The sequence below is a fragment of the Eleutherodactylus coqui genome, chromosome 11 (genome assembly GCF_035609145.1).
Source record: "Eleutherodactylus coqui strain aEleCoq1 chromosome 11, aEleCoq1.hap1, whole genome shotgun sequence".
NCBI classification, from domain to species: Eukaryota; Metazoa; Chordata; class Amphibia; order Anura; family Eleutherodactylidae; genus Eleutherodactylus; species Eleutherodactylus coqui.
The window spans coordinates 39,351,933-39,379,363 of NC_089847.1; the positions used below are offsets into that span (position 1 = coordinate 39,351,933).

The 27,431-nt window shown below is 42.4% G+C and overlaps 1 protein-coding gene across 1 annotated transcript in view; it reads left to right on the plus strand.

Moving 5' to 3' along the window:
* The window catches only part of SLC6A2 (solute carrier family 6 member 2), a 162,417-nt gene extending 149,052 nt beyond the window's left edge, over window positions 1-13,365 (plus strand). Inside the window, exons 14-16 of the mRNA XM_066583891.1 lie at window positions 608-775; window positions 3,776-3,847; window positions 8,118-13,365. Coding sequence (XP_066439988.1) covers window positions 608-775; window positions 3,776-3,847; window positions 8,118-8,144 — 267 coding nt within the window. The 3' untranslated portion in view covers window positions 8,145-13,365. The remainder of the gene's footprint in view (window positions 1-607; window positions 776-3,775; window positions 3,848-8,117) is intronic.
* The last annotated feature ends 14,066 nt before the right edge of the window (window positions 13,366-27,431 follow it).

The window sequence follows — 27,431 nt, forward strand, 5'->3', positions numbered from 1 at the left end:
GATGCAGGCTTATACTCCTACATATTCTTTCCTGGCTTAGGAATGTCTTGAAATAGCAGATTCTGACCCGTTCCCTTCGGAGAGGAGCTATTAGAACAACAAATACAGAATTTGCCTATTCTCCCTCTTAAGTTTTGCTTCTTAGGAATCACGTGTTTTAGTAGCAGCATACACCTTAAGGCGCTAACATATGTCAATCATTAGAGTCATTACAAGTTAAGCCAATTGTGTAGATCATAGCCAGCCTAACCATGCTTACGTGGTAAAGTATATATATATATATCTGCCTTCATAGTTGCATGATACTGGTTAGTGTCGTGTGTCAGTGATTTGTGTACACAACCTCTCATATATAATCCGGAGCAGACAATGAAGTGCTGTATGGAGTTCCTTAGAGCTCCGACAACAACCTTTTCCTGAAGACAGGCCATCAGTAGTTTTGAAGTGAACAACCCCTCTTATGGTATACATAATACCATTGGGAAGAAGGTAGTTACATTTAATATTAACCATTTAAGTTTAACTATACAAGGTATTTGAAGTTTATATTTTTCCAAGAATTTATAATCAAATTAACATGTGTTTCTTGTTTTCTCTCTCCTGAAAGTTTATCGTGATTACTAGTATTGTGACCTACGACTCTCTAGAATATGACGATTACATGTTTCCTCCATGGGCTAATCGGACTGGATGGGCTGTTGCTCTGTCATCTATGCTATTAGTGCCTATCTATTTTATCTACAAATTTATTACAGTGAGGGGGTCTTTTAAAAAGGTAAACATTTTACATAATATGTGCAAATGGTACTTTACTTTAATTCCTTCTATTTTTATTTCAGGTCGTTTCCATTAACATAAGTTATGTCATTTGATAATTCATTTAGGTTCCATGCACAGTGCATTTTTAATTCAGTTGTATAAGGCCATAGACCAATAGTGGTCAATCCGCTGCACTATAGGGCAATGCTCCCCAACCATTGACTCAGGAGCCACATGTGACTCGCAACCCATTGCCATATGGCTCACCATGGGAGTCTTGAGTTATGACCAATTGTACTGCCAATTGACATTATTTGCAGACATATTCTAACCACCAAATAGTGCCAGTTTGATTGGCATAATACTACTGACAAATGTCACCCTGAAATTTGTATTAGTAAATATTTCCAATTTCACAATTTCTTGTCTCTCCAAACTTAGGCTAGGGCTACCCAGTGACGGTTGGCAAGGCACATGTTTCATGGCCAAAAATCGCACTATGCCCCTGTTACATTAAAGTGAGTGGGGATGGGTTGGGACTTACAAGTTGCCATGGCTTGACAAATGCAAGAAATCTAAGTTTGGATCCAGGCAACTTGCTTATCACAATTCGACCACAGTCACTTACATTACAATGTGATCTATCAGGGCCGAAGTGCGATCTTTTGGTCTACTAATGTGAATCTCCCTGTGTCGAAGTACGTGTCAAAGTTACCATGTAGACCCTAGCCTAAACATTTCTCTCCTCCATTTTCAGTTGAATGTGGCTCCCAAATTATTACTCAAAATTGAAAGTGGGTCACATGGTACAAAAGGTTGAGGACCTCTGTTATAGGAAAAAAGAGGAATCAGATATGGCTCCTGTGATCTTTAGAGGGTCACAAATTCCTCCAAAGTTAGACAAACACATGTAGTTCTTCTCCGCAAAGCTGAGTTTCTGGAGAATATATCAATGTATTCTATTTTGCAGAAGAAATATGGATCACAAATATGGCTGTGTGCAGACTAATGTCCTCTCCTGGCTCTGACTGACTTTAAAAGGGTCATCCGAATGAGGACAAGTTTTAAAAATGTCTTAAAATAATAAAAGCAGCCGTACTCACCTGTTTGTTTCCCCCATGATTCAGCGCTGCAACTCTGGTGGATCTCCTAGTCCTTCTTTACAAATGGCTACCACCTGACCCTTGCAGCCTGTAGCGGGCCAGAAAGGGTAGCTCAGGAGGTACTGGAATATGATGCCGAGCAAGAAGACGAGTCTGGTTCAAACAATAAGACAAAACCATTAATTAAAGAACTATAAAAATTAGAAGTTATGGAAAATAAGACTTCAATGCAATAAACAGATTATCACAGAGATCAACAATTGCTAAATCTTCCATGAACCATACTGCTGAACCAGCACTTAAACCCGGTACATAGTTTCTGTATCTGTAATCAGGAGTCTTACTCCTGAGGATCGGTAGTACATGAAAGACGAGTCACTGTATAGAATGGACAATTGTCAGTGCTCTAGATGCAGCCTTGTGCGTATCCATTGTGACTGATATAACCACATACGCAGCAGCCACTACTGTGCTGCCAGTATCGTCAGTCTCTAAAACAAGTCTGATAAAGAAACCAGGGCTGGCACAAGCACTCAGTAAACCCTGGCAGATGTGGGGGCCCACTTCTCCCAACAAAGACTGGGAGAAGTGCCGAGCTGCACCACTGGATTGCTGGGAGAACAGACAAGTGTGAGTCCGGTTCATTTTATTATTTTAACATATTTGCAGCCATTTTTAAAAAAATTGTCCAAACCAATACCCCCTTTAAGCAGAACCAGGGGAGAACACAGCAGTTGTCACCATTATGGACCACCTGCTCTCCAACACCTCCTTGTAGAGCAATCTCTTATTGCATGTCTCTCTAACAATCCATCTGTGAGCGCAAGCCAAAAGACTCATGAACTCAATCTCTCATCTGCAATCCATTAGACAGAGCCAGTCACAGTAGTCTCATCAAAATAAGTCATGGTGCCACCACAAGTACCAACTACAGTGCCACCGCTTAACACTTTAAGTGATAGCTACAGTGTCTTCCATAAACTCTAACCACAGTGCATTGCTAATTTGTCAGACAGAGTTCTTCCCACAGGTGTCAGTAGCCGTGTCCTTTATAGTCATCAGTCACAATGCCCCACTTACCTTCCATGCTCCTGAACTAAGATGGCGATGAATATGATCATCTGGAATCTGTGCAGAAACTAGGCAGAAAGGGTTAAAATGATCTGCAGTGGCACCTTAGGGGAAATTAAACATTGCACAATGCCCATTCACATTGGTAGATTGTCTGTCCAATGTTGGGCAGGACAGGTCCTCCAGAGAGTTCCATGTTCCTTATTTGCATATATTTTCCAAAGGAGCATGCATGGTCTTGTAAGTCTCCTCACTCACCTTCTAGGTACTTTCCTTAAGGAGTCATGATACCACTCTCGACTTGCAAATGCCCTTCACTTTAGTCAAGAGATGAGGAGCTATCAACTTAGAATTCCCTAATAGGGCGTATGAAAATGTTTTTTTTAAACTTGAAAACCCCTTTATACGGGTTTTATAGGGAAATACTATTGATTACCTATTTTCAGGATAGGCCAGCATTAGTTGATCAGTGGAGGTTCGCTGCTATCATTCCTGCAATACACAGGGGTACGCAGCAGAAGATGCTGCTCTAACCCCTGTGTAGTGGCCGGTGCTTGTAAGTGCTGGTGAACTCCCATTGATTTTATTGAGAACTGCGCCTGCAATTACAAGCGCCCGCCACTAAACAGCTTCCGCTATGCTCCTGAGGATAGGTCATACATAGTATTTCCCTGGAAAATCCCTTTAAGTAGTAGCGACTTGTCTCGTATAGGAAAATGTAGAATACTACTTCATCAAATGTTATACATGAAATCTAGTTATATTGCGGAAACAATGTGATGATAGATACATAAATATTATCCATCTAATATGATATCATGTGTCAATATTTATTATTTTAGAGACTTGCATACTGTTTCACCCCAGAAAATGAATACCATCTTGTTGCTCAAGGAGACATCAGGCAATTTAAGGTAGGTTCAATTACTTTTTCACATTTTATCCTCTTGAAACAATGTACATTGCCCACAAGATTGCTGCAGTCAATCACTGGCTTCAGTGGTGATTCTGCCATAAGGAGCATGTAATTGTTGAAGCAGCCTTCGGGAACAGAGCGGTAGAGCCGGGTGTGTCTGTGCTGGACCAGGGGCCGAATGAATGTGTGAGTATTGCTTATTTTTTTTGCACCATTTCCTGTCCATAGTGATTTGTTTTTTAGGGTTCCTTCACATAGACGTGTTTGTGCGCAAAATTTGCGCATGTAATGCACAGAGAATAGAACCCATTGATTTCAATGAGCCCATTCACATTTACTTTCTTTGCACAAACAGAAAAAAAAATACAGCATGCTCTACTTTTATGCGCATTTATGTATTAGAGCTACCCACAAAGGTCAATGGAAGGTGCACAAATGCACACGCAATAGGATGTGCTATATGCTGCGCAATTCTGTAGAAAAAAGAGAACACATCTGCAACTCATTCGGCTTAATAGCCATTTAAATCGGGGCATGTTCATCTGCTGCTCACAAATGAACATGCTCTGTGAGTGCAAAAAGTACAGTAAAATGCACGCAAAAAAGCCTACATTGCGCTGAGGCGTGTGCAAAAATGCTTACACCCGTGTGAAGGAGCCCTTAGTCCTAAAAAATCTGTTTAACTAATAATGAGGACAAAAGAAGTACAAATGGTTGACATTCAGTGTAAGGGTTCAGGAGAACTTTCAGAGAAGCATTGGCAGACACCCATATACATTAGATACTATATGTGCTCAAAAAAAGTCTGATCCTCACTTCTTCTTCTTCTCTCTCTTAAAAATTATTCATGTCGGTTTGTCACAGACACACATAGTTAGGGTTCCTTTTGCAAAAAAAAAATGGTGGCAGCCCCTTTCGTCCAGCCCACCTGCAGTTTATAGATTTTTTATGTGGAAAACAGCTGCAAAGTCTTAACCCTTTGCAATCCAATTTTGGATCCAGGGTTTCCTAGGGGGTTTTCTCTTTCTGCCATCATACAATGGCACCATCTGCTGGCTAGAGCCAGTACTGCTGTATGGGACATGCTGGAGAAGCCCCCCAACAACAGAGCAGCCACTAAAATACAGTAAGAATACCCTGCCGGACATCTTCCAACATCAAAGCTGTACAGCCTTCAATCAGAATGTCTTCAGACGTCAGACAGTGGATTGGGATTTCCCGCAGAATTTCCGCCCGTGCACGCTGCCACAGTATTGCATTAGATAATGCAATCCTATGCAGACAGCCACAATATGACTGCGTGAAAACTCACGCGGAAAACAAATCGCGGCATGTCCTACTTTTGTGCGAACCTCACAGAGGCCCGCACAAAAACGTCACTGGTGACGCTCTGGCTCTGCACTGCGCATGTGCGACTGTGCGACAGCCGGCACCTCACATTGCAGAGAGAGAAGACGCCGGATGGGTGAGTATAAGGTGAATGCTGGGGCACGGGTCGCATCTCGTTGCGAGAATTCTTGCAGTGGGATCCGACCTGGCCGTGTGCAGGTGGCCTATCTGGTTTTTTTTTGCATTGAGTTTTACTTCTTATGCATTTAGAAAGCCTCATACTCCATTTGCAGGCTTTCCTGCATTCGAATTTCAGGCTCAGAGCACTGATCAGCTGGTCTTTCTCATAGATACAAGCTTAGCTTCCCCCTTTCTTCTTTCAGAGGTTGTGTAGCAAAACCATCTCACTCAATACTATGCAGCTATCTCATCTGTCTCATCCTCTCTCTCACTGCTAATACGGTAAGAGTAGAAAATTCACCCAGAATGAATTACAGCCCTCTATATTAGTAACTTTCTCTGCTCTCCTTCACCATCCCCAAGCACTGCCATACAGCCCTCTGTAATAGTAGCTTTCTCTGCTCTGATCTCAATGTGTAAAATAGCTAAAATGTCTATGGGTCCTTTAACCCCTTGAGTGGCACGCCCGGAAATTTTCCGGGATGAGCTCCACTGCTCATAGCGACATAGACCGGAAGATTTCCGGGCTATGTATCACTATGGGAGCTGCAGAGCACAATGCCACAAGCTGTGGCAGTGTGCTCTGCCTGCACTGTCCCACAGAGAACAAAGCAAGGGCTTTGAAAAACCAGCAGAAGATATTGCCGATATGCCGGCAATCTCCTGCTTTGTTTACAGGTTGCCATAGAGACCATCGGCTTGTCAGAAGCAAGCCGATGGTCTCTGTGGCAGGGAGAGCTTGGTGCTTGGCTGTAAGAGGACAGCTAGGTACCAGCTCTTACAGCAGAGATCAGAGAAAACCTCCGATCTCTGCTGTGTTAACCCTTTACATGCTGCAGTCTATGTGACTGCAGCATGTAAAGGGCTGTCACTGCAGCATGTAAAGGGCTGTCACCATCGGACCCCCGGAATGTGATCAGGGGATCCTGATGGGTCCCTGTGAAAGTCCCCTAAAGGGACAAAAAAAATTAAAAAATTAAATTAAAAAAAAAAAAAAAGTTTAAAAATTATAAAAAAAATTATAAAAACACTTGTCTCCCTTTACTTTGTAAAAATCAAAAATACAATCACACATGTGGTATCCATGCGTCGTAATGACCCAGAGAAGGAAGTTAATACATTATTTAACCCCTTAATGACATGGCCCCTTTTTTTCTTTTTTCCCCATTTCTTTTTTCCTCCCCCCTGTTTAAAAAAATCACAACTTGTCCCGCAAAAAACAAGCCCTTATATGGCTATGTCAATGGAAAAATGAAAAAGTTATGGCTCTTGAGACGCAACTACAAAATTTGTTGAAATTCAATGATTAGACCATTTTAAAAAAACCTGCCCTGGTGGGCACGACAGGGTGGTAGGAAACCCGCCACTCAAGGGGTTAAGGCTGAAACACTATGGTCTTTAAGGAGTTGAACATAGCACAAAGGTGCATAGCCTTTAAAATGACCCGCCAGGCCTGCAAAACAAAGACCGCTGAACCACCTCTCTGACTATCCGATGTGCATTGGTAGTCTAAGATACTACATGTTGCTTTGATTGGCCAGTGTTTCTCATGTGGTGAAATATTTGGCTGCTACCATAACACACGCAATCTACATGTATGTGTGAAGTAGCACTAGGGTCAGGCTTGGGCACTCCCTTGTACTATGGTGGAAAGTGGGAAATGGCTAGGGGAGTGCCTAGAGTGTCAATCCCAATTCCTGCAGGGTCACCATTGTCTCCCAGTCTACATAGGTGGGTGCATGCGTCAGTAGGGCTTCATGGCCCAGTTCTGACCATACTGGTTTGCTGGAGAACCTAAGTCTGAAGTAGGCCTGAGAGGTTGCAGTAGCCTGAAGAGTAATTTAATACAATAAGTAAGTGGAACCGACAATAACAGATGCCCGTACTTCGGCCGAAAGTAAATAGTAGTCTTTGCCCATTTTCCAGGTACAGTCACCTTGATACACCCCATTTGTCGAGAGTCATCAATCCAAAAATTCAGTTTCTTGAAAGCAGTCTCTTACCTGGGTACTGGGCCTGATTTCTACAACTGCAACCTACTCATCGACGTTGTAGGAGACCCAGGGAGGGCCAGTGTCAAGGAGAAGTCTCTCTGTAGCGTCCACACAGAGGTCCCTTTCCGTAGCTTCTTCTCTACGACAGAAAGTAGTCCAACCGATATCTCCACTACCAAGGAGCTCACACCCGTAGGGCAATTCCTGAACAACCAGGTTTGGCGACTGGGAGTATACCCTCTCCTCACTCTGCAGCGTTACTGCTCCGACCACCTGTTGCAGTCTATTCCTGCTCTCTTAAAGTGGCAATGCAAATATCACATAGCAACTTAACATGAACAACTAAAATAACAGTACCATACCCCCTTACAGATTGGAGGAGAAGGGTACTTCCATTTTCTTGAAAGGTGGGAGTCCTGGAAGTGGAACCTGCGCCTATATTTTTGATATGCCATAAATATCTAAAATGGGAAATACCCCTTTAAATTTTATGTGGCCCTTCTGGGTGGTTCAGTATGACAATGTGGCCCTGGAAAAGGTGCACTCTTGCTGTAAGGACTAATAGTTTGTACTTGTGGCACTAATACACAGTATATGGTATATACTGTACACGGGTATCAGTAAATACACGGATATCAGTAAATACTCATGTATTATTGTAAAAACTTGTCTCAGAGATGGCATCTTGCCATGTAATGTAATATAAAATATAAGAACAAACTAGTAACTATCCCAGACTAATCAATGGTGTGTGCTTTCTCGTAGCTCCGACATTGGCTGACTATAGGATAGAAAACTGTTGATGATGGAGAATGAGTCTACTCTGGGACAACCTCCTTTTGGTTATCCAAATTTCAATCCAAACAGCCTAAGAGAAGCAGACTACTTCCCATGTGTCTTCAATGCCAACTTTAATTACTTTTTTATTGCCAAATGCCCATTCAAATGTTTTCGACAAGTAGATGTTACTGGTACGGTAACGTGTTTGCTGGGATGGGTGAAAAAGTGTTCTAAAAAATAAAATGTGCGGGTGTTTCATTAAAATTCACATAAAAAGACAGAAAAAAAAAACTACCTCTGTGTGTTGTCTGAGTGGGTGTGCTTGATGCAAGGTAGACATCCAAAACCTAATAAAACAATGCGAAAGTGAAAGCGGATCTGTCACCAGACTAAGAACACGTCCGCTCTATAAGCCTAAATGGCACAAAAACATATCGGCCTTGTTTGCCTAATAGCAGGTAACAAGGAACACATCAGACTCTTCGGACGGCTTCACATGGGTATATCTGCGCTCATATCTGCGCGTGCAATACGCAGAGAATAGAACCCATTAATGTTAAAGGTTTTGTACACATTTCTGTATTTTGTGCGCATGCTCCATTTTTGTGCACATTTGCGCATCATGGGTCCCCATAGAAGTCAGTGGGAGGTGTGCAAATCCGTGCACAATACGCAAGGGGGTGAGTGAAACACTGCGCAATTCAGTAGGAAAAAGAACACATCTGGGACTCATTAGATGAATTAGCGTGGTAGTGTCCCGCTCGCAAAAACCCATGCCTTGCGCATGGAAAATATGTAGACCTGCGTGCAAAAAAGACTCGTTCACTGCACAAATACATTGCGCTGAAGTGTGCGCAAAAATGCATATGCCCATGCGAATCCGTCCTTAGTCCGTATTCCTTGTTAGGTGCAGCATATCATGTTGACAGATCCACTTTAATGGACTAAAGGTATTATCTGCGACTACAATATTGATGGCTTATCCTTAGGGTAGCGCAGCAATATCAGGTTCATGGGGCCTAACTCTCACCATCCGAGTTAATGGGCTGACTGAAGAGGCCGTGGCGCTACAGGGACCACTGTGTCCCGTTCATTTTTTAACCGGCCAACTCCTTAATTTTGCTAGCTCACTTGAATGGGACTGAGCTGCAGTCAGCTGATTAGCACGGGCGTTGGTTGGACCCCACTGAACTGATAGTGATGAATAAGCCATCAATATTGTAATCACAGATAAATCCTTCAATAAAAAAAGTTGTGAGAGATTTTGTCAAAAGTGGGACAAAGCAAAAGTAAAGTAATTGTCCATAGCAACCAATCGGATAATTTTTTTACATTTTTTTTCAAGGGTTGCCATAGGCAACTGCTTCAATGTTTCTTTGCATCAATTTTGATAAATCTCTTCTATTGGGGGGAATTTCTCAAAAGTAATGTAAAGAAAAATTGGAGTATTTGTTAACAAATTAAATTTCAATTCCAAAAATTCCAAAGGGGGTCTAACAAATCAGATTTAGGGCGCTTTTACAAATAGTAGATTTGTTGCGGATGAAATCTAATGCTGATCCATCTCAAAATCCGCACCAAGATCTAACACATGTGAACACACCCATAAAAGGGGGTTTCCAGGATTTAGATATTGATGACCTGTCCTTAGGAAAAATCATCAATATCAGATTGGTGGAGGACAACCAGTTGATTAGCTGTTTGAAATAGACTATGGCGCTTGGGCGGGGGCTGCGGCCTCTTCTTCACATTTATTAGTCACATGGAGGTTCTGAGTCTCATTAAAGTAAAAGTGTTTCCCGAGCAAAAATTATTGCTGACCGCTCCTTAGGATGTGTCATCAATGGTTAATCACCAGGAACTGCCGCTCGGGATCCCCGGCGATGAGCTGTTCTCCCAGCCTCCTCTCAGTACAGCAGGGCTGGGCATTATCATAGGGAACGGGAGCAGAAGTGCCATAGCGGGCTTCCCTACCAGTGAAATCAATGGGAGCTGAAGTCGGCTATTATACTTCCGGCACTTCTGCCTAAAGCATTGGGGTTGGATGCGAAAGCGTAATAGCCGCTTCAGCTCCAATTGGTTTCAATGGGAGTAAAGCCTGCTATGGCACTTCTGCTCCCGTTCTCTATGATAATGTCCAACTCCTCTTCTTTGAAGGCGGGCCACTATTGATGACCCATCCTGAGGATAGCTCATCAATAATTTTTGCCTGGAAAACACTTAAGCTGCAGTACCAGGCACTGCCACTTTACAATGTACAGCGCTGTGCACTTGCCTGAGTACCGTGGCCACTTCAAACAGCTGATCGTCAGTAGTGCCAGGAATTGGACCTCCGCCCATTGATCTGATATTGATAATCTATTATAAGGATAGGTCATCAATATTAATGGATTACTATGGACAACTATTACACTTTTCCTTCCCACTACTTTTGATAAATCACTATCCTTGTAGTTGTATAAAGCGTTTTTGTGAATTATTTTCTTTCTGATACCTCATGTCGTATGCAATAGAGTCACGTTTTATGAGCTAACGTAGTACAAGCCATTAATTTATATTGCTAAACAGCAAATGTTAAATTATTATCTATAGGTATATAATCGACTATTATTATGAACTGTATAGCAACAGCCTATTTTGCATGACCGGTCAATAAGCAAAACTGAGCTTTCAGTAGACAATACTGAACATGCAATAAAGATAAAGAGTAATATGCCAAGCTTACAAGTTAAAGGACAGTATTTTGCAGGTAATTCTGCCAGTACACTGAATACAGTTAGAGACATGCATTCAAAGAGGTGTAAGTTAAAAGCGGAGCGATTGCCAAGAGCAACCAATCAGATGGCTTCTTTCATTTTCAAAATGGCCTCCGAGAAACAAGAGCTTGGAGTCTGATTGGTTGCCCTGGGTAACTTCTTCACTCTTCCTTTGCTCCAGTTGTAATACATATCCCAGTCTGTTTATCTCTTTTCTTGAACCCTTAGGGTATGTTAACATGGCGGAGTTTACCGCTGAATTCACGTGAAATTTTCTGTTGTGGATTCCGCCATGTGAACTCATTGAGAACATTTTAGTGCTTGTTCACATCAGCGATTACGTTTTTCTGCTCCATTTGGGGAGCATGAAAGTGGCAGTCCTTGGCCAAGCGAATCTGTCTTATGACGGAACCGAATGGCGCAGAACGGACCCCACTGACCATAGTTTATGGCCTGTTTTCCGTCTTTTCTGTTTTGCGCTCATTTGCCCTGCTTTTAAACAAAATTCAGCCGATGTGAACAAGTTCTTACTTAACCTATGTTAACCCCTTGTTTGCCGTGTACATTTAGCGTATGCACTGGGAAATATTGTGCACACACTGAACATATTCATAGAGCCCTACAGACCCCATGGGTGCTAAGAGTGTCAGTTTGGCATTTTGTTAGCAGGTGTATGTCCCTATGCCTTTTAGTTAAAGGCGTTATTCGGGACTCCCATATTGAGGTCATCCTTATGATGGGCCATCATTATCAGACCAGTGGACGTCCAACTCTGAGCACTTCCAGCTGTTTGAAGATGCCACAGCGCTCGGGCAAGTGCCATCTCCTCTTCTTTGGCCTGTGATATCATGTTCATTGGTCACATGGTCTTTCTGCAGCTCAGTCCTAATTTGGTGAATGACACTGAGCTGCAATACCAGGTGCAGCGGCAATAATAAGTATGGGGCTGTGTCTGGTATACATTAAAGAAGCTACAATGATCACCTGAGCACAGTGACGCCTTGAAACAACTGATTGGTGGGGAGTGCTGGAAGCTGGACCCCAACTGATCTGACCTATTCTAAGGAAATGTCATCAATCTCTTAAAAGGAAAAATCCTTTAAATGAGTTGTCCAGTTGCAAACTATTGATGGGTCTATTCACAGGACAGGCCATCGATAGCAGATCAGTGAGGATCCGCCACCTACTTGTCAGCTGTCTTTTGGGTTGATGCACTCATACACTAAGCTGATTTCTACACAAAGCAGATAGCTCCGTTACTCACTGCAGTGGTCAAGTTTGGTATTGCAGGCCAAGTTGCCTTTAAAGTGAAAAGAGCTATTCCTGTAATACCAAGCCACTGGAGTTGGAAAGGAGCTGTCTGTTTCTTGCAGAAAGTATTTCAATTTACAAGCACACTGGCATAGAAAACAGCTGATAGGCGGAGGTCCTTGTCAGCGGAGCCCCCCAATCTACTATTGATGACTCATCCATAGTTTACAGCTGGACAACCCTTTGCTGTGCTAAGATATAAATTTATCGCCATTCAATAGATAGGGGATAACTTTATGATCGGTGGCATTCTAATTGTTGGGACCTCCACTAATCCTGAGAACGGGCGTCCTGAATGCTCCCTAATGAATGGAGTGGAGGTTGCTCATGTGTGCTGTCGCTCCATGGGAACACTGGAAACTTTCGAGTATTTGTACTTGGCAATTTCTTGCACTTCCATTTAAATAAATGGAGCGGTGGCGTGCATGTATGACCCCTTCTCCATTCAAGCAGGGACCTCCCATAGCCTCCGTTCTTGGGATTGGTGGAGGTCCCAATGCTTGAATCACCACCGATCATAAGGTTATCCCTTATCTCAACCCCTTTAACTATATTGGAAACAGTAATGTGCTGCACTTTCCTATTCCTTCTTCTATGTTATTTTTAACATGGAGACCTAGATGTGATGTTTGCCACTGTATGTCATAGAATGGCATGCATGGGCGTATATGGTGGTCACATATGTCGGGAGATTTTCCCAGTTTATGCTCCAAACATAAAGGCAAAACGCAATGTAAACAGTGCCTAAAGTGTTAACGTGAAATTTGGACTCCATATGCTGACTTATTCTTTGTCTTTTCTATGTTCTAATGTGCTATCCACTAAATTTGTGCCTTTTTTCTGTATTAACCACTTGTCTGCTGACAGTTTCATTTCCCCTAAACGATTCCAAAGACACAAGAATTCACCTGTAACATCATTTTCTATATACATTTGCTATGCAACATAATCTAAATTATTCTTTGCTGCCAGCTGTTAGTAAATCTTTTATAGGAATGATGCCAGGAAATGTTCTATATTATCTCCTTATATCCGATTCCTTACCAAGAAAAGAACAGGTTTATAGCACATATCTTGAGTTCTGATATATTTTAGTCTTATATCTTTTTCACACAGTGATTGTCATTGTCTGTAGTCAATTTATAAATCCTGCATCCAATAAATCAGATGACTTCACAAATGTACATGATGGGCCTCAGCGTTTGTATTTTCTATGTAATTATGATGGACAAATAATTACTATGGTAGACTGACATAATCTGCCATACAGGCGGGGATTCTACTTTTGGGACGCCAACCTCTTGGGAGAATTTAGGTCCCCTATTTGGCACTACAGGGCAGAAAGCTGTGCAGGTGTAGAGGGGTAGCCCCTTTACACAGTTATTGAATGACCACATTAAGCATCTTTAGTGAGGAATTTGCGCCACCTTGTGGTATAATATTATGTTTGCAACTTTTTATTTATGTGTGTGCTGCCTGGCTGGAAAGGCAGGGCCGTCTGTTCAAAAAGAAAATTCAATGCAGTGTTGCAGTGAAGAGAGAGAGGTCGCAATTTGATGATCCCCGCCAGAAAGAGACACTTGTGAAACACACTATGGGCTAAAATACAAAGAAGGCGCTACAGAAAGAAAATGTGCACTTTATGTTCTCCTACGGCTTGGACAAGAAAGACCCTCTCAGTTAAAGCGCCATCATTCTCCTTATACCCGACCTTGCTTCACCAGCAGCCTGAGGTTCGAACTTGCCTGCCATTGTGAGAATATAGTTATTCGAACAGCACTCCAGATATCATTTGGTGGATTCTCTCACTTGACCCTGATGCCTGCCACCTGGAACCCTACCTAGACTAGGCCCCTTTCCAATCCTGTTGTTCACACATGTACTAACCTGTCCATTGTAGTTTATGGAAGTTACAGAAATGGCTTCAATAACTAGAAAAGAGAGAGGTGAATGCATGCACAACCACTTCATCTCTTCTAACCTGCAGTGCCAAATAGGGGGTCAGGGCACACCCACATATTATACCAAACTGAACCCGCATTCAATGCCCTTATGTAGCACTGACCCAATTAGCATACCTAGGAGGAGAACATGGATGTTGTTGAAGTTCCTAAAATATGCTTAGATTCCTCACATGGTTGGGTTGTTACAATGTTGAACAATATAGTAATGTTCCTACCATGTGTTATCAGTTACTGATTGGTGGGGAGCAGATTGCCAGGACCGCAACAGTTCTTAGGATGAAGGAGCTGAATGAGGTGTTGTAGACTCTTCAGACTTCTTCCCTGCACAATAGAGACAAGCATACTATGAGAGTGTCAAAAATTAACCACACTGTGTAGAACTTTCAGAGAAGATAAATACATTATTTTTCAACATAATCTTCCTGCTTTTCAATATACTTTGTCCATCTGTCAACAAGCTTTCGTATTACCTCATTAAAAAGTGTTTTAGGCTAAGGTACGAGCCACAAATGCACCACTGTCTTCACCTCTTCATCAGACATGAATCTTAGTCCTGTTAGGGCTTCTTTCAGAGGACCAAACAGGTAACATTCCAATGGGGCAAGATCAGGACTACAGTGAGGATGCTATAACACCTCAAAACAAAGTTTTTGGAGTGGGTTGACAGTACGGACATTGGTGTACGGACTTGCATTGTCATGCAACAACACAACACCCTTGGATAGCGGTCCTCAGCGTTTGGTTCTTCAGTGATCATCTCACTATAACGATCACTGTTGATTGTTGTATTTTTTCCTTATAGTGTTTCAATACTGACCCTTGAGAATCCCAGGATCCGATTACTTCTTCATGGCTGACACTTGTGCCACCTTCCTTGAACTTCTCTATTCATTTATGTACACTCCTTTGTGACAAAACACTTTCTCCATATTGTGCACTAAGTCTTCGATAAATGTTGGCACCAGACACCCATGGATTACAAATCACAATCACTGCACGCTGCTCTTCTTTCGTGCAAATCACAAGTGGGGCAACCATTTTTTCTTGCACTGAAGTCACAAATTAAGGCCAGATTCACATGGATGCATTTGCATGTGCAATACACAGAGTATAAAACCCTTTGATTTCAATGGCTTCGTTCACACACGTGTATTTTGCATGCACATTTCTATAGCATGCTCAATTTTCCTGCACATTCGCACAGGTAAAAAAAAAAAAAAATTGAACTGATTACACCAATTGGCCATTAAAATGCCTGAGTGCATCGTTGTGCGCGCAATAAAGGACAGTAAGGGCATAAACAGATGAGTGCATGTGCAAATATGCTCACCGCTACAGAGCATACTTGCGCATGAATAAGTCAATTTTTTTTTACCATTTAAATTTCACACTATTGTGCAAGGTAGAAAAAAATAGTAAGAAGATAGGCCTTTCCCTGTCTTTTCTCGCGTGTAGTAATATCGCGTGAGAATCCTGCTAGCCAAAACGAAAGCATTGAAATGAATGGTTTTGTTTCGGCACGTTTTGTGGCCGTGATTGTCACGACCACAAAACATGACAAATTCATGTTCGTCTGTTTAATCCATAAAACACAGATGTGCAAACAAATACATTATGGCAATTCTGCATAAAAACGGCGCATATGTGTGCGTTAATACGCATATGCTAGTTTGAGTCTGGCCTGAGGCCTTCTTTAAATGACCTTATTTGCGCAACAAAACCTGCACGCAAACACAGAGAATAGAACCGAATGATTTCAATGGGTTCATTCTCGTAAGCACATTTTGCATATGCATTTCGTGCGCATTGGAAAAAGTAGGAGTAGCTCTATTTTCCTGCATTTTGTGCAGTAGAAGTCCCATAGAAATGTATGGAAGATGCGAAAAAATGCAAAGGCAAGGGTGGGACACTGCACAAAATGCAGGAAAAAGAACACATTAAGACCTCATTAGGCTTTAAACAGCCTTATAATCCATGGGAAGGATGTGTCACGTGTGCGTGTCATTAGCGTAAATATTCGCTACTTGGTATGTTTTTAGGTGGCCAAATTAACTGTTAATTTCAAGCTTGAAGAAGCTTATAAATCAAACACACTTTGAATGTGAAAGGAAGTCATCTGATCGCTGCATTTGAATTTATAGGGTAAAGTAAAACAGGACATATTCTTGGGAAACTGGTGCTGATAGCCTCAAGGTTGTCAGTCTGGATTTATTGTCTCAAGTTGCTTAACAACTCAAGGTTGTCCAGGATGTCTGCAAAGTTCTCATAAAGGAAAATGACAAAAATCTGATATAACATACTGAAGCATACAAGATGGATACAAGATTAAAAAATAGATACATGTTTACTGCAGTGCTTTCCCATTTCCCCCCTTTTGCGACTGTTTCCTCATGTTATATGGCCACCACAGTTAGCATGATTTCCATTCTCATCCCAGAAACTTGAGCTAACCACTAAGGAACGTGTTGCCTTACCTAACGACTAAGAAGGTGGATGTTCCTAAGAACCGTCCATGATCCTCTAGTTACACCTATATAGGGTGTTCCCAGCCCCTCCCTTGGGCTCTGTTATAACCCTGGGTCTTAGGGATTATTTACACGAGCATATATTGGCCGATGTTTTCACGGCCGGCCAATATACGCTTCCATTTGAGCAATCCCACCTTTCCCTCCCCCTCACTGACTCTCTGTCTCTCTCCTCCCCTCTGAGCGGTTTGCAATGGGAGTGGGAGGGACAGGGCAAAGCTAAGCTCCCACGCCTCCATGCCCCTTGACCATAGCCAGCATTGGGAGTGGGTGGGGCAGAGCAGAGCCTAGCTCCGCCCCATACTGTCCCCTCCCATTGCAAATGCCAGACTGGAGGAGAGAGGCAGAGAGCCGGTTAGGAGGAGGGAAAGGGGGAACTGCTTAGATGGAAGCATATATCGCCCAGGCATGAAAACCCGACCGATATACGCTCAATTAAATAAGCCCTTAGGGTAGGTGACTCAGGCGCTCTGTGTACTGGGATAGGTATAGCATGGGGAAATATGACGCAACTATTTAGTTATGTCTGGGTTGGATTTCCTTTATTTACATGAGCTGTGAATTTATATATTTGTGGTCCCATGAACCAATTATTATATAAAACCCACTAGATTTGGTATGCACTGAATGTAACAGAAAAGGAGTATACAACCTACCTCTACACCACAAAGTATAGTGAAAAGTAGACAAAGCCAAGATACACTGAACTAGGAACCAAAAAGCCAATCAAAGTGTTCCTGGTTCTAATTTTGCCTCACGGTGCGTACTAAGTTTTTTTTAATATCTTGCATATTTTTATGAACGGATTCTGAATCATCAGTTAGGGTAAAACAACGAATACAAGACACAAAATGGATACATATTTACTGCTCTCACATTGTGAACTGGCCTTGCGTGTGCTAAAAGTACATTACAATGCGCAAGCATGCGCTCAACATATATCTTATCTACCTCTTCAAACCTCGTTTCAGCGAGCATTTTTGCGTCTAGCCTCGTGTGAAGCCGCCCTAACTGATATAAGATTTTGTAATATGCACAGCCTCATATGTATGTAACTGCACAAGGGGCCTAGCATGTAAAGAGCTCACTATAATCTTAAACCTGTATTCACAAGGCATTTTTGCCATGGATTTGATGCAGAATCTGCGCCCAGATGCTTTTTCATGGGAACCTGTGCCACAGTTTATGTGATGCAAGCTTTTTGCAGAAAAAAAAAGAGACGCCACTTCTTGACTTGGACTTGCATCGGCAAATCTGCATGTGGATTTACCCACTAAAAAGGGCACAGTGCGTATTGAGGGTACAAACCTGCTGCTGAGGATTTGGGCTGCAGTTTTTGAGGTGGACTCCATGCAAAAAATGGATCATGGCAGGATTATGTTCCAGGGCATCCTGAAATGGATCCTGCCAGAACTATTATGGCTGTCCAAGTGCCTGATTGCTGAGCCCAGTGTGGTTCCGCTGCGACGGGTTATTGGCTGCAGCGGGTACATGCTTAGACAGGAGTGTGAACGCTCAAACCGGGAAGTGTGCAGAGACCAGGAGCCTGCAGTGGCAGGGTAACATAATCAAGTATCCTGTGGTGTATTATGTTTTATGTGCCCACTGTGATTTTGTTTTAAATGTACCTGCTGGACATCCTATTTAGGGACCTTTCACATGGGATGAAATATTACTCAAAGTAGGACTTTCTCTATTTCGTGCGTATTTATGCAGCAAAGAGCCTCATAGATGTCTATGGGAGGTGCGCAAACGCCTGCACATCTGCACATGTGGGTATGTGCTAAATGCTGCGAATACCTGCGATGACCTGTACCTTGTTATGCTAATTAGCCATTTAAATCAGAGCAGGGTGATTCCCCCGCCTGTGTGAATAAGCGGTGCCTGCGCAAAATACACTCTGGCCAAAATAATTGCGCAGGAACAAGCACATTGTGAAATACGCTCATCTGAAGGGCTCTGTCACACGGCTGTTTTGCGCAGGTATTTGCAAACGCTAAATCTACATGCACTAAACACAGAGAATAGAACGCATTGATTTTCACGGCTTTATTCTAATAAAAGAATTCTAATAAGACTTGCTCTAATAGCCATTAAGAGCATATCACGCACGTGTGTGAACTGGACCTGCGTGCACAAAAATGGCAGCAATAAGCACAGACACGAGCGTAACACGCTGATTATGGTCCTTCAAACCTCGTTCACGCTCTAATACTCTGTGGCAAGCATACTTGCACAAACGCTCATGGGACACCGCCCTTCGGCTAGCTTTACACGGGCGTATTTGCAATATGAAAAGAGGAAGAGAATAGAAGCCATTGCTGTCAATGGGTTGCTATATATTTTCATATTTTGTGTGCATGAAAAAAACTGCAGCATGTTCCACCTTTGTGCACATTTGCGCATCAGATGTCCCCATAGAAGTCTATGGGGGGAGAGGAGGTGTGTGCAAATGCCCACGCAATACACAAGGGGATGCATGAATAACAGAATAATTTCGCTGGAAAAAGAACACCTCTGGACTCATTAGACTAAATAGCCATTTGAATTGGGACGTGTTTGTCTACCGAGCACAAATGAACCTGCCCTGCTGGCGCAAAAAGAACAGTAAAATACATTGATATGTGTGCAAAAAAAAGCTTGTTCAATATGTTGCGCTGAGGCGTGCACAATAGTGCATATGCTTGTGTGAAGGAGCCCCTGGGGATATTTTGGGGTCTTAGGTTTCGGATCTCCAGAACGCAGAGTGGACGCAACGTTATCACGCTCATTCAGGTCTCTTCTGAGCACATATGTCAGTTAGAGGGTTGGAGAAGAATCATGCGAATCAGTTAATTCCTCTGGACTGTAACTGTTGCTTCGGTGTAACATTAATATTTCCAGTTTAAATATAGTTGTACTATGAAAACTGACCACTAGGTGGTGATCTAACACAAGATATTTGTAACAATTAGCCTGCCAGAGCCTGCGATACATAAGAATGCCACTAGATGGCGGTGTTTGTGTATGTAGACCTACTAGGACACAGGAAAAGTGAGAACAGGTTGGAAAATGTGTATAATGTACAGTGCAGTACAAGATAACACACGGGCTTCTTATTTATAAGACGGATGGTTTCTTATGGGGCAGCGCTGCCTTTGGGTCCCTCCAGTCCCTACGGCACAAGTATGACACCAATAGAAATAATAATGCTCAGAATATACATACAATAGTTTGTAGTCGCACGTGGATATCTATATGGAAGAGCTGCGTCAGGGTGCATTCACACCAGTAATTTCCCGCACGGTTGCTGTGCGTTGCGAGATGCACAGAAGTTCTAGGGAAAAAGAATTCATTTACAGGTGCGATTTTTCTCTTGCAGTGCAGTAATGGTCAATTTTCATGCATGAGAAAATGGCAATTGCTGCGATGAGAGTGCAACGCAGATTTATTGCATCGTTGCAATGTGATATTGGTTCGAGTTTAACCCGAAGGCCGTTTTCACGCGGCCAAGAAAATCGCATGAGATTTGTGGGTTGCGAGGTGCACAAATCTCGCATGAATATGCACCCTATTCTTTTGAATAGGGTCAGAGACATAAGCGATTTTTTCCCCGCACTGCATTGTATTGCGATGTGATGCAGGAAAAATTCATGCATTTCTTATCTTTGGGTGTACCATCACATCGCCCACTGTTTTCAATGGGGCGGGTGGGAGCATCACACCACATCCTAGGTGCATGCAGTGTGATGCGATATGGAGTCTCCCCATTGAAAACAATGGGAGAAACTACCAATATTGCCCCCCCCATGTGAAGTTAGCCTAAGGCCTCTTGCAGATGAGCTGACATATTTGCGCTCTGAATGGAGCCCGATCACGTCTTATTGCAAGCATTTCTGCGCAGGTAAGTATTCTTTTTTGCGCGGTTGGGTCTGGATGAGAAGCCTAATTAGTCATCGGTGTTAGTAATTAACACCGCAAAATTGCGCAGTTACATGTCTTATTTTGTGCACACGGGTGCACATTTGCGCATGACTATAGACTTCTATTGAGCTTTAAATGCACAAATGCGCACAAAATTAGAGCATTTTTTTTGCTTGACGGAAAGGCAGGTGCAAAAACGCTCCATATGAGGGAACCCGTTGAAATCAATGGCTTTTAATGGATGCGGTTTCCGTGACCGATTTTCTGCATGTAAATCTGTGACCAAATCGCCTGGGTGGATTTTGACAGGGTTTTAGATGCGCATCCGCAGCTGATTTCACCCTTTAAATTGAAGAAAGTGAAGTCTACTGCGATTCTGTGGCTAAATCCACACCAATGCTACAAATTTTGAAGCAGAATTTGATTTTTTGCTGCAGAAAATCCACCCCAGTTTTGCTGTGTGTGAAGTAGTTTAAGGTTGCCTTCACACTGGGCGTAAACGCTGCAGAATTTCCGCAGCATTTTTAGTACGTGGAAAAGATTTTTAAAATCTCCCGTGCATTTGAAATAAGCTGCAGATTCGAAATCCACCACATGTCAGTATATGCATGGGGCAAATTTTGGCAACGGATTTCAATCTTTGAAATGGAAATGTTGAAACTCGTGGCAAATCGGCAGCAATATTGGTTGAAGTGCGAATTTATCCCACTGCAGGTGGTGGTATTATAAGAATGTATAGGAGACAGCGAAGGCCTCACCGGGTGTGGACAACAACCCAGAAGAGGGCTGCCGCTAAGTCCAGGTCTGCAGTAGGTAAATACATCTCTTATGCACTTGGGGCATCCAATAACGGAGAGCGTCGGGATTGGGTCCAAAATGGCAAATTTTGGAAAATAAACAGATGAAGTAATAAATAAAAAATACCTGCGCTCAGAAGATATATATATATATATATATCCAGGAAGAGTGTTGATCTCACAGGGGAAGCATCACAGGTAGTTTAGTCACAAGGTATGGTGGCCCTATAAATTGAGCTCTTTTAGAGGGCTTCAGCGAGTCCTCTGGTTAGCAAGATGACTAAAGGCCCATTTAGACACAACGATTATCACTCAAAAGATGTTGCTCAAGCGACTTTTGAGCAATAATCGTTGGGTCATTTGCAGCCCAAGATGATTGCTTAAGATGAGTGATCACCTTGCACTGCCAGCGGAGGATGCAGAAGACAAGCGGGGTGTCCCCGCTTGTCTTCTGCATCCAGCTGTTCTCTGCTCCGAGTGCCCGGCTGTTATACAGCCGAGCGCTCACAGCAGAGAATGCAGAAGACAAGCGGGGTGTCCCCGCTCGTCTTCTGCATCGAGCTGTTTTCTGCATGGAGCGCTCAGCTGTTATACAGCCGAGCGCTCTGTGCCAGGTTTGGAGAACAGAGCTGGACTGCTCTGTTCTTTATACCCAGCTGTCATTAGGAAGCAAGATACAGCTGAAACAATAGTATCAGCTGTATCCCGCTGTGAATCCCGAAAGAGACTCATCGTTGTCTTACAGCACGCTGAAAGACCACAATGAGCGACGGCTTAACGAAAACTGCACGTTGTAAGTGCAGTTAGACAGAACGATTATCGCTCAAAAGACGGCTTTTGAGCGAATTTTGAGTGATAATTGTTGTGTCTAAATGGGCCTTAAGGTTGGAGGCATTGTGTCTGCCCTTTAAGACTGCCTAGTGGTGTCACAGGGATCTTATGAAGGTCACTGCACATGATGTTACTGGGATAGGAGGGAATATCCCCAGATATGGACTGGTGGGTCCCATGTAGGGCACATGTGGTCAGCTTACAGGTTTACCGACACAGTGATGGGGACATCAGAATGTGTGCTGTCAGTGATGGACTATTTGACATTCCCCATTTTCAAAAAAATCATTACACTTTTATATTTCTGTCGACACGGTTGTCTGAGGGCTAGTTTCTTTTGGGACAAGTTGCACTTTTCAATGGTACTATTTGTAATGGTACATATTTTATCTATGTCGGTGTAGAGCCTTCTCTCCTCTAGACGTAGAGAGTGCCCCCTTGTTACAGTTCTGGGTATAAATAGATGATGGGAGAGATCTCTGTATTGTCCCCTGATATATTTATACATAGTAATTAGGTTGCCCCTCAGCCATCCACTTTCTAAACTAAATAACCCCAATTTTGATAACCTCTCTTTAGTTGTCCACCTTTGTACCCGCTCAAGCTCTGATATGTCCTTCCTGAGTACCGGTGCCCAAAACTGTACACAATATATCATATGTGGACTGACCAGTGGCTTGTAAAGAGGAAGAACAATGTTCTCGTCATGTGCCGCTAGACCTCTTTTGATGCACCCCATGATCCTATTTATCTTGGCAGCAGCCGCCTGACACTGGTTACTCCAGTTAAGTTTACAGTTAAAGGGGTTCTGTCATTAAAAAAAAAATCTATTGCAGCATCCCGTTGGGTGACCCCGGACACATGACATACGTTGAGCTGGGAGGGCAAGATGCTGGTGTGAGGGTTATGAACATGAAAACTTATATATGTATACATTTCATCCATCTGTGATATACGTTTCCGGAGGCTTTTAGGCCTGAATTGTATACATTAAATGCTTGTACATTTAGGTTAGTACTTAATTACATTAAGTAGAGGTGTAATCTTAAATGTCCATCATGTCTCCAAGATCTTGTTTATCTCGTTACACTGATCAAAAGGTTGTGTGGAATGCTTTGTTTTTAACTGCTGTCTAGGTAGGGCATATGATTGAAATGTAGATTGGGATCAAGACACCAGACAAGAAGTCTATGTTTAACCAGTAAAGCAGGTCGACCTTTGTATAGCAGTTCAACCTCTGTAACACTAACCTTTGATTCGGACGACACTTGGATACGCCTACTTATTTTTGTATAAGAATAAGGCAATGTACACAATAAACTCAGATTGCTCTAAGACACGACCGTGATGCCTGTGTCTATTGCTTTCTCACGGTGGCCGCCATAACCACCTCTGATTTGGAGCCCCACAGCATATTAACGTAACATGGATTTATCCCTAACATTAATTGGCGCCCGAACGCGGGGCTTGATGGAACAAGAGGACCACCTACACCTCGAACCCCCCCGGACCCAGATGGGATAAGGAGCCACTCGGAACCACGGATTGACAAAAACTGCGCAGTAAGGTAAGGTTTTATCTTGCCACAATCTATCCGTGCTTCTTGGCTGCTCCTTTCCTGTCCGAGGGGTAAGAAGTGCATGCCTCTTATAAATCTTCAAGCTTTTTAAGAATTCATATGGTGGGCTGAATATGCTGTGCAGGTGTTCTTTAACTGTTATTGTCTTTATTTGTTACTTTGCATGGTCAGTGTACAGAATATGAAACCCTCTTGCCGATCTCTGGAAGGCATGGTATAAATTGTACCAGGGAAGCCTAAAATTTTCAGGAGATAAAATCCCTGATGGGAGCCTCTTATAGGTATAAGAGAAGAAGTTGAGACGGGGGGAAATAAGCAGGGTTGGGAGGTACCGACACTTTTAGACAAGTGAGGAAGTACTGACACTTAAAAAGTAGTAACTGACATGCAAATGTTTTTGTCTTTATGTGTGTGTATAAATGGAAGGACCTGTATGTGAATTAGACTGTGTTATATGGGGTATACTGTCCGGTAACCAGAAACGAAATGAAGCAAAAATGACCAAATGCTGAGCCAGACCACAGGGGGTGGAGCTAGGTGATGTAAGGAGATGGGAGGGAAGAACAATAGGAACAGGTCTTGCTCCACCCTCCACACAGTCCAGCCTAGGTGAGAAGTGTGTCTCCATTTTAAGTGGATGTTGGTGTATATATATGTATATTGTGGTAATGTATAGAGTGAAGGTCACTCTTAGACTCCATGTTAAGTCTCTCACTTGAACAAATGGAGTGACCAAAGGAGGGGCATCTAATTTTATTCCTGAGACTAGTTGTGTGAGATAATAGCCCAGGATTACCACAGTGTATATATGTATATACAGATTCGTGGAATATGTGGAATTCAAAAATATTGAGTTGTGTTAATTTGAATATTATTGAATTAAGATATTAATATGAGATAATTGTGTACTTGAAACACCTGATAAGTACTTTAGTCAAATTAATAACAAAAGTTCTATTTAAAGTGTAATTCATTTTCAATTAACAACAGTATTTTATTTGAAGAGTGTATAAAGAAAATAATAATAAAAATAATAAGCCTCTTGGTATACATAAGCCGCCAGCCATTGGCCATACTGCTGGTAAAGAGGATAAGGTGTAAAAGACTGCACAGAAAATAGTGAAACAAACAATTGTTTTATGTGTGTGAAAGAATAAAAACAATAAGCCTCTTGGTGTACATAAGCCGCCAGCCCTTGTCCATACTGCTGGTAAAGAGGATAAGGTGTGAAAGATAGCTAAAGAAATTGGCAAATGAATATTGGTCCCCATCCCACTTATTAGGGTCCCAATCAACTACAGTATGAACCTTTTATAGTGTCTAACTCTCTTTAAAGCGTAATTTGAACTAAGTCTTGCTCCTTGCAGCAATACATTAATAGCGCTGTGAACAGGATTACGCAGAGAGTAATACACTAGTTTGTTTTAAAGGAAAATTTTGATAAACTGATAGTTGAAGAATTTCTTGTGATAATCTGGCATAGTGTGAAAATGTCGCCTTTTAAGAAAATCCGCAATAGTACGAAAATGTCGGTAGCTAAGGACAAAGAAGTGTCCGATGAATTGTTAATTATGCCAGGGTGGAATAAAGCCCCCTATAATATATTGGCCGCTGAGTGGTCGCAGTGTGGTGAATATCAGTATGTGGGTAGAAATGGGCATAAGTTGTATTGTGTTTGTCATTGGGTAGCCTATTCTGAGCGAATTGTGTAAAAACCGCGGTACTAAGAGTTTTTCTTATCTATACATAATTCGCTCATTATTGGAAGTCTGGTGTACAGTAAATACAATCCCAGTATCTACTTCACATATATACTTATCAGTCTGTGTATGAGTTAATGAAAAAAAAAACCCCCTTAGTGAGTGTGAATTTGCAGTTTTTGTAAGGTGGGGCAGGTATATTACACTCTAAGTTCATTTCGAATAATCAGCCCAGGTTATTTACACACAATAGAAGATGGTCACAGGCAGTGGAACCTGTTATACAGCTTTGCTATCTGTCTAGACAAGTTTCTGTGTTCTATAGAAGATAAGATAAATTTCAAAGGGTGGGGGTGGGGGGGGGTACTGGGCTTTAGAAGACCTACTTGTCTTTGCAAAGAAATGTGAATTAAGAATTGGTTATATTTGGCTACACAGGAAGTATGTTGTATTATATATATATATACTGTTCAGTAGCTGAAAATGAAATGAGAAAAGAATTCAAAGATGTTCTCTCATTGTCGGGTCAGTTCCCTCTTCCATCTTCACCCCCTCCTTCATCTCAATTCCAACCGTCTCCTCCTCACCCTATGCCAAGTCATCCACTCGAAGGTCAAACATTGGACTGGAGGGATGGACCTGCTGGCATTGTGGACAACAGAACCCGGATTGGAGAGAGAGCTGCCCTGCTTGCGGAGCTCCTCGGTGCAAATCGGTTATGCCTATGCTCACTAGATCCTAGGCTAGTGAGTGAAAGCATGAGGACAAGAAAGAGATGCAGGGAGCAGAGGGTGATATAGAAGCAGATGTAAAACAGGGAAGGCAGCGGGAACTATAATCTAAAATTATGTGAAAGACTATTGTGGCACAGATTGGGATAAAATTAAACATAGAGAATTGAGAAGTGGTAAAATATTTTTAATTTGTCTGAAACATTGGGGAAAAAGAAAAAAAATTGAGAGAATCCTCCTTGTCTCTTTCTAATATCACACAAAGAGAAGGAAGAAAGTGTAAAACAATTCTATGCCCGCCTTCAACAACATTAGTCAGATCTGGGGTATAGGGGCATAGAAAAGATGGGCAAACATGTACTTAGTATGGCCTTTGTAGAAGGTCTATTGGAATCCCTAAGGTCATAGATAATAAACCAGAGTGGAGACAGTCTGAATCTCCGGCCCTTTTTCAGACAAAAGGGCATTATGGTAAAGCTAAAAGAAAAGAAAAAAAAATGCTTGGACAGTCCTGCTACAAGGAATGCAGAATTCTCCAAACATGTACAACCAGGCATTCCAGTCTTTCCTGCAGGCTTGGACTCCGCCTGAGGGAACTGTGCTGTTGCAATATGTTAATGACTTTCCAGCTTTGTGCTGAGGATCTGAAAACATGTCAATCTGCATCCATTTCTCTTCTAAAAATTTTTTAGCAGAAAATGGCTGCAAGGCTTAAAAAGGAAAAATTACAGCTTTGTAAACAAAAGGTTGTTGTCTAGCTCAAGAAGGCAGACATCTCACAGAACGACGCAGGGCTGCAGTTCAAGCCATTTCTGTATCTTCTTCTGCTGCCAAAGCTTCGCACCTTTTTGGGACTTGTCTCATACTGCCGTCCCTGGCCTTTCATGCGACAGCAGTATTGACGCAAAAACATGGAGGACGTCCACGGTCACTTGGGTATTACTCCATGAGATTGGATCCGGTAGCCCGAGGAGCCCCCTCCTGTGTCTGTGCGGTGGCAGCAGTACAAGTAATGGTTGACAAGTCTTCTGAGTTGGTCCTGAACCCCCTAGTGGTTCTCACCCCTCATGACATCCAGAGTATACTCACTCAAGTACAACCTAAACATCTGTCTCTAGCTCATCAGATAAGGTTGCAATGTGCTTTGCTCATGCCCCCCCTTAATATTTCTTTTCAATGGTGAACCCGGCTACTCTTCTTCC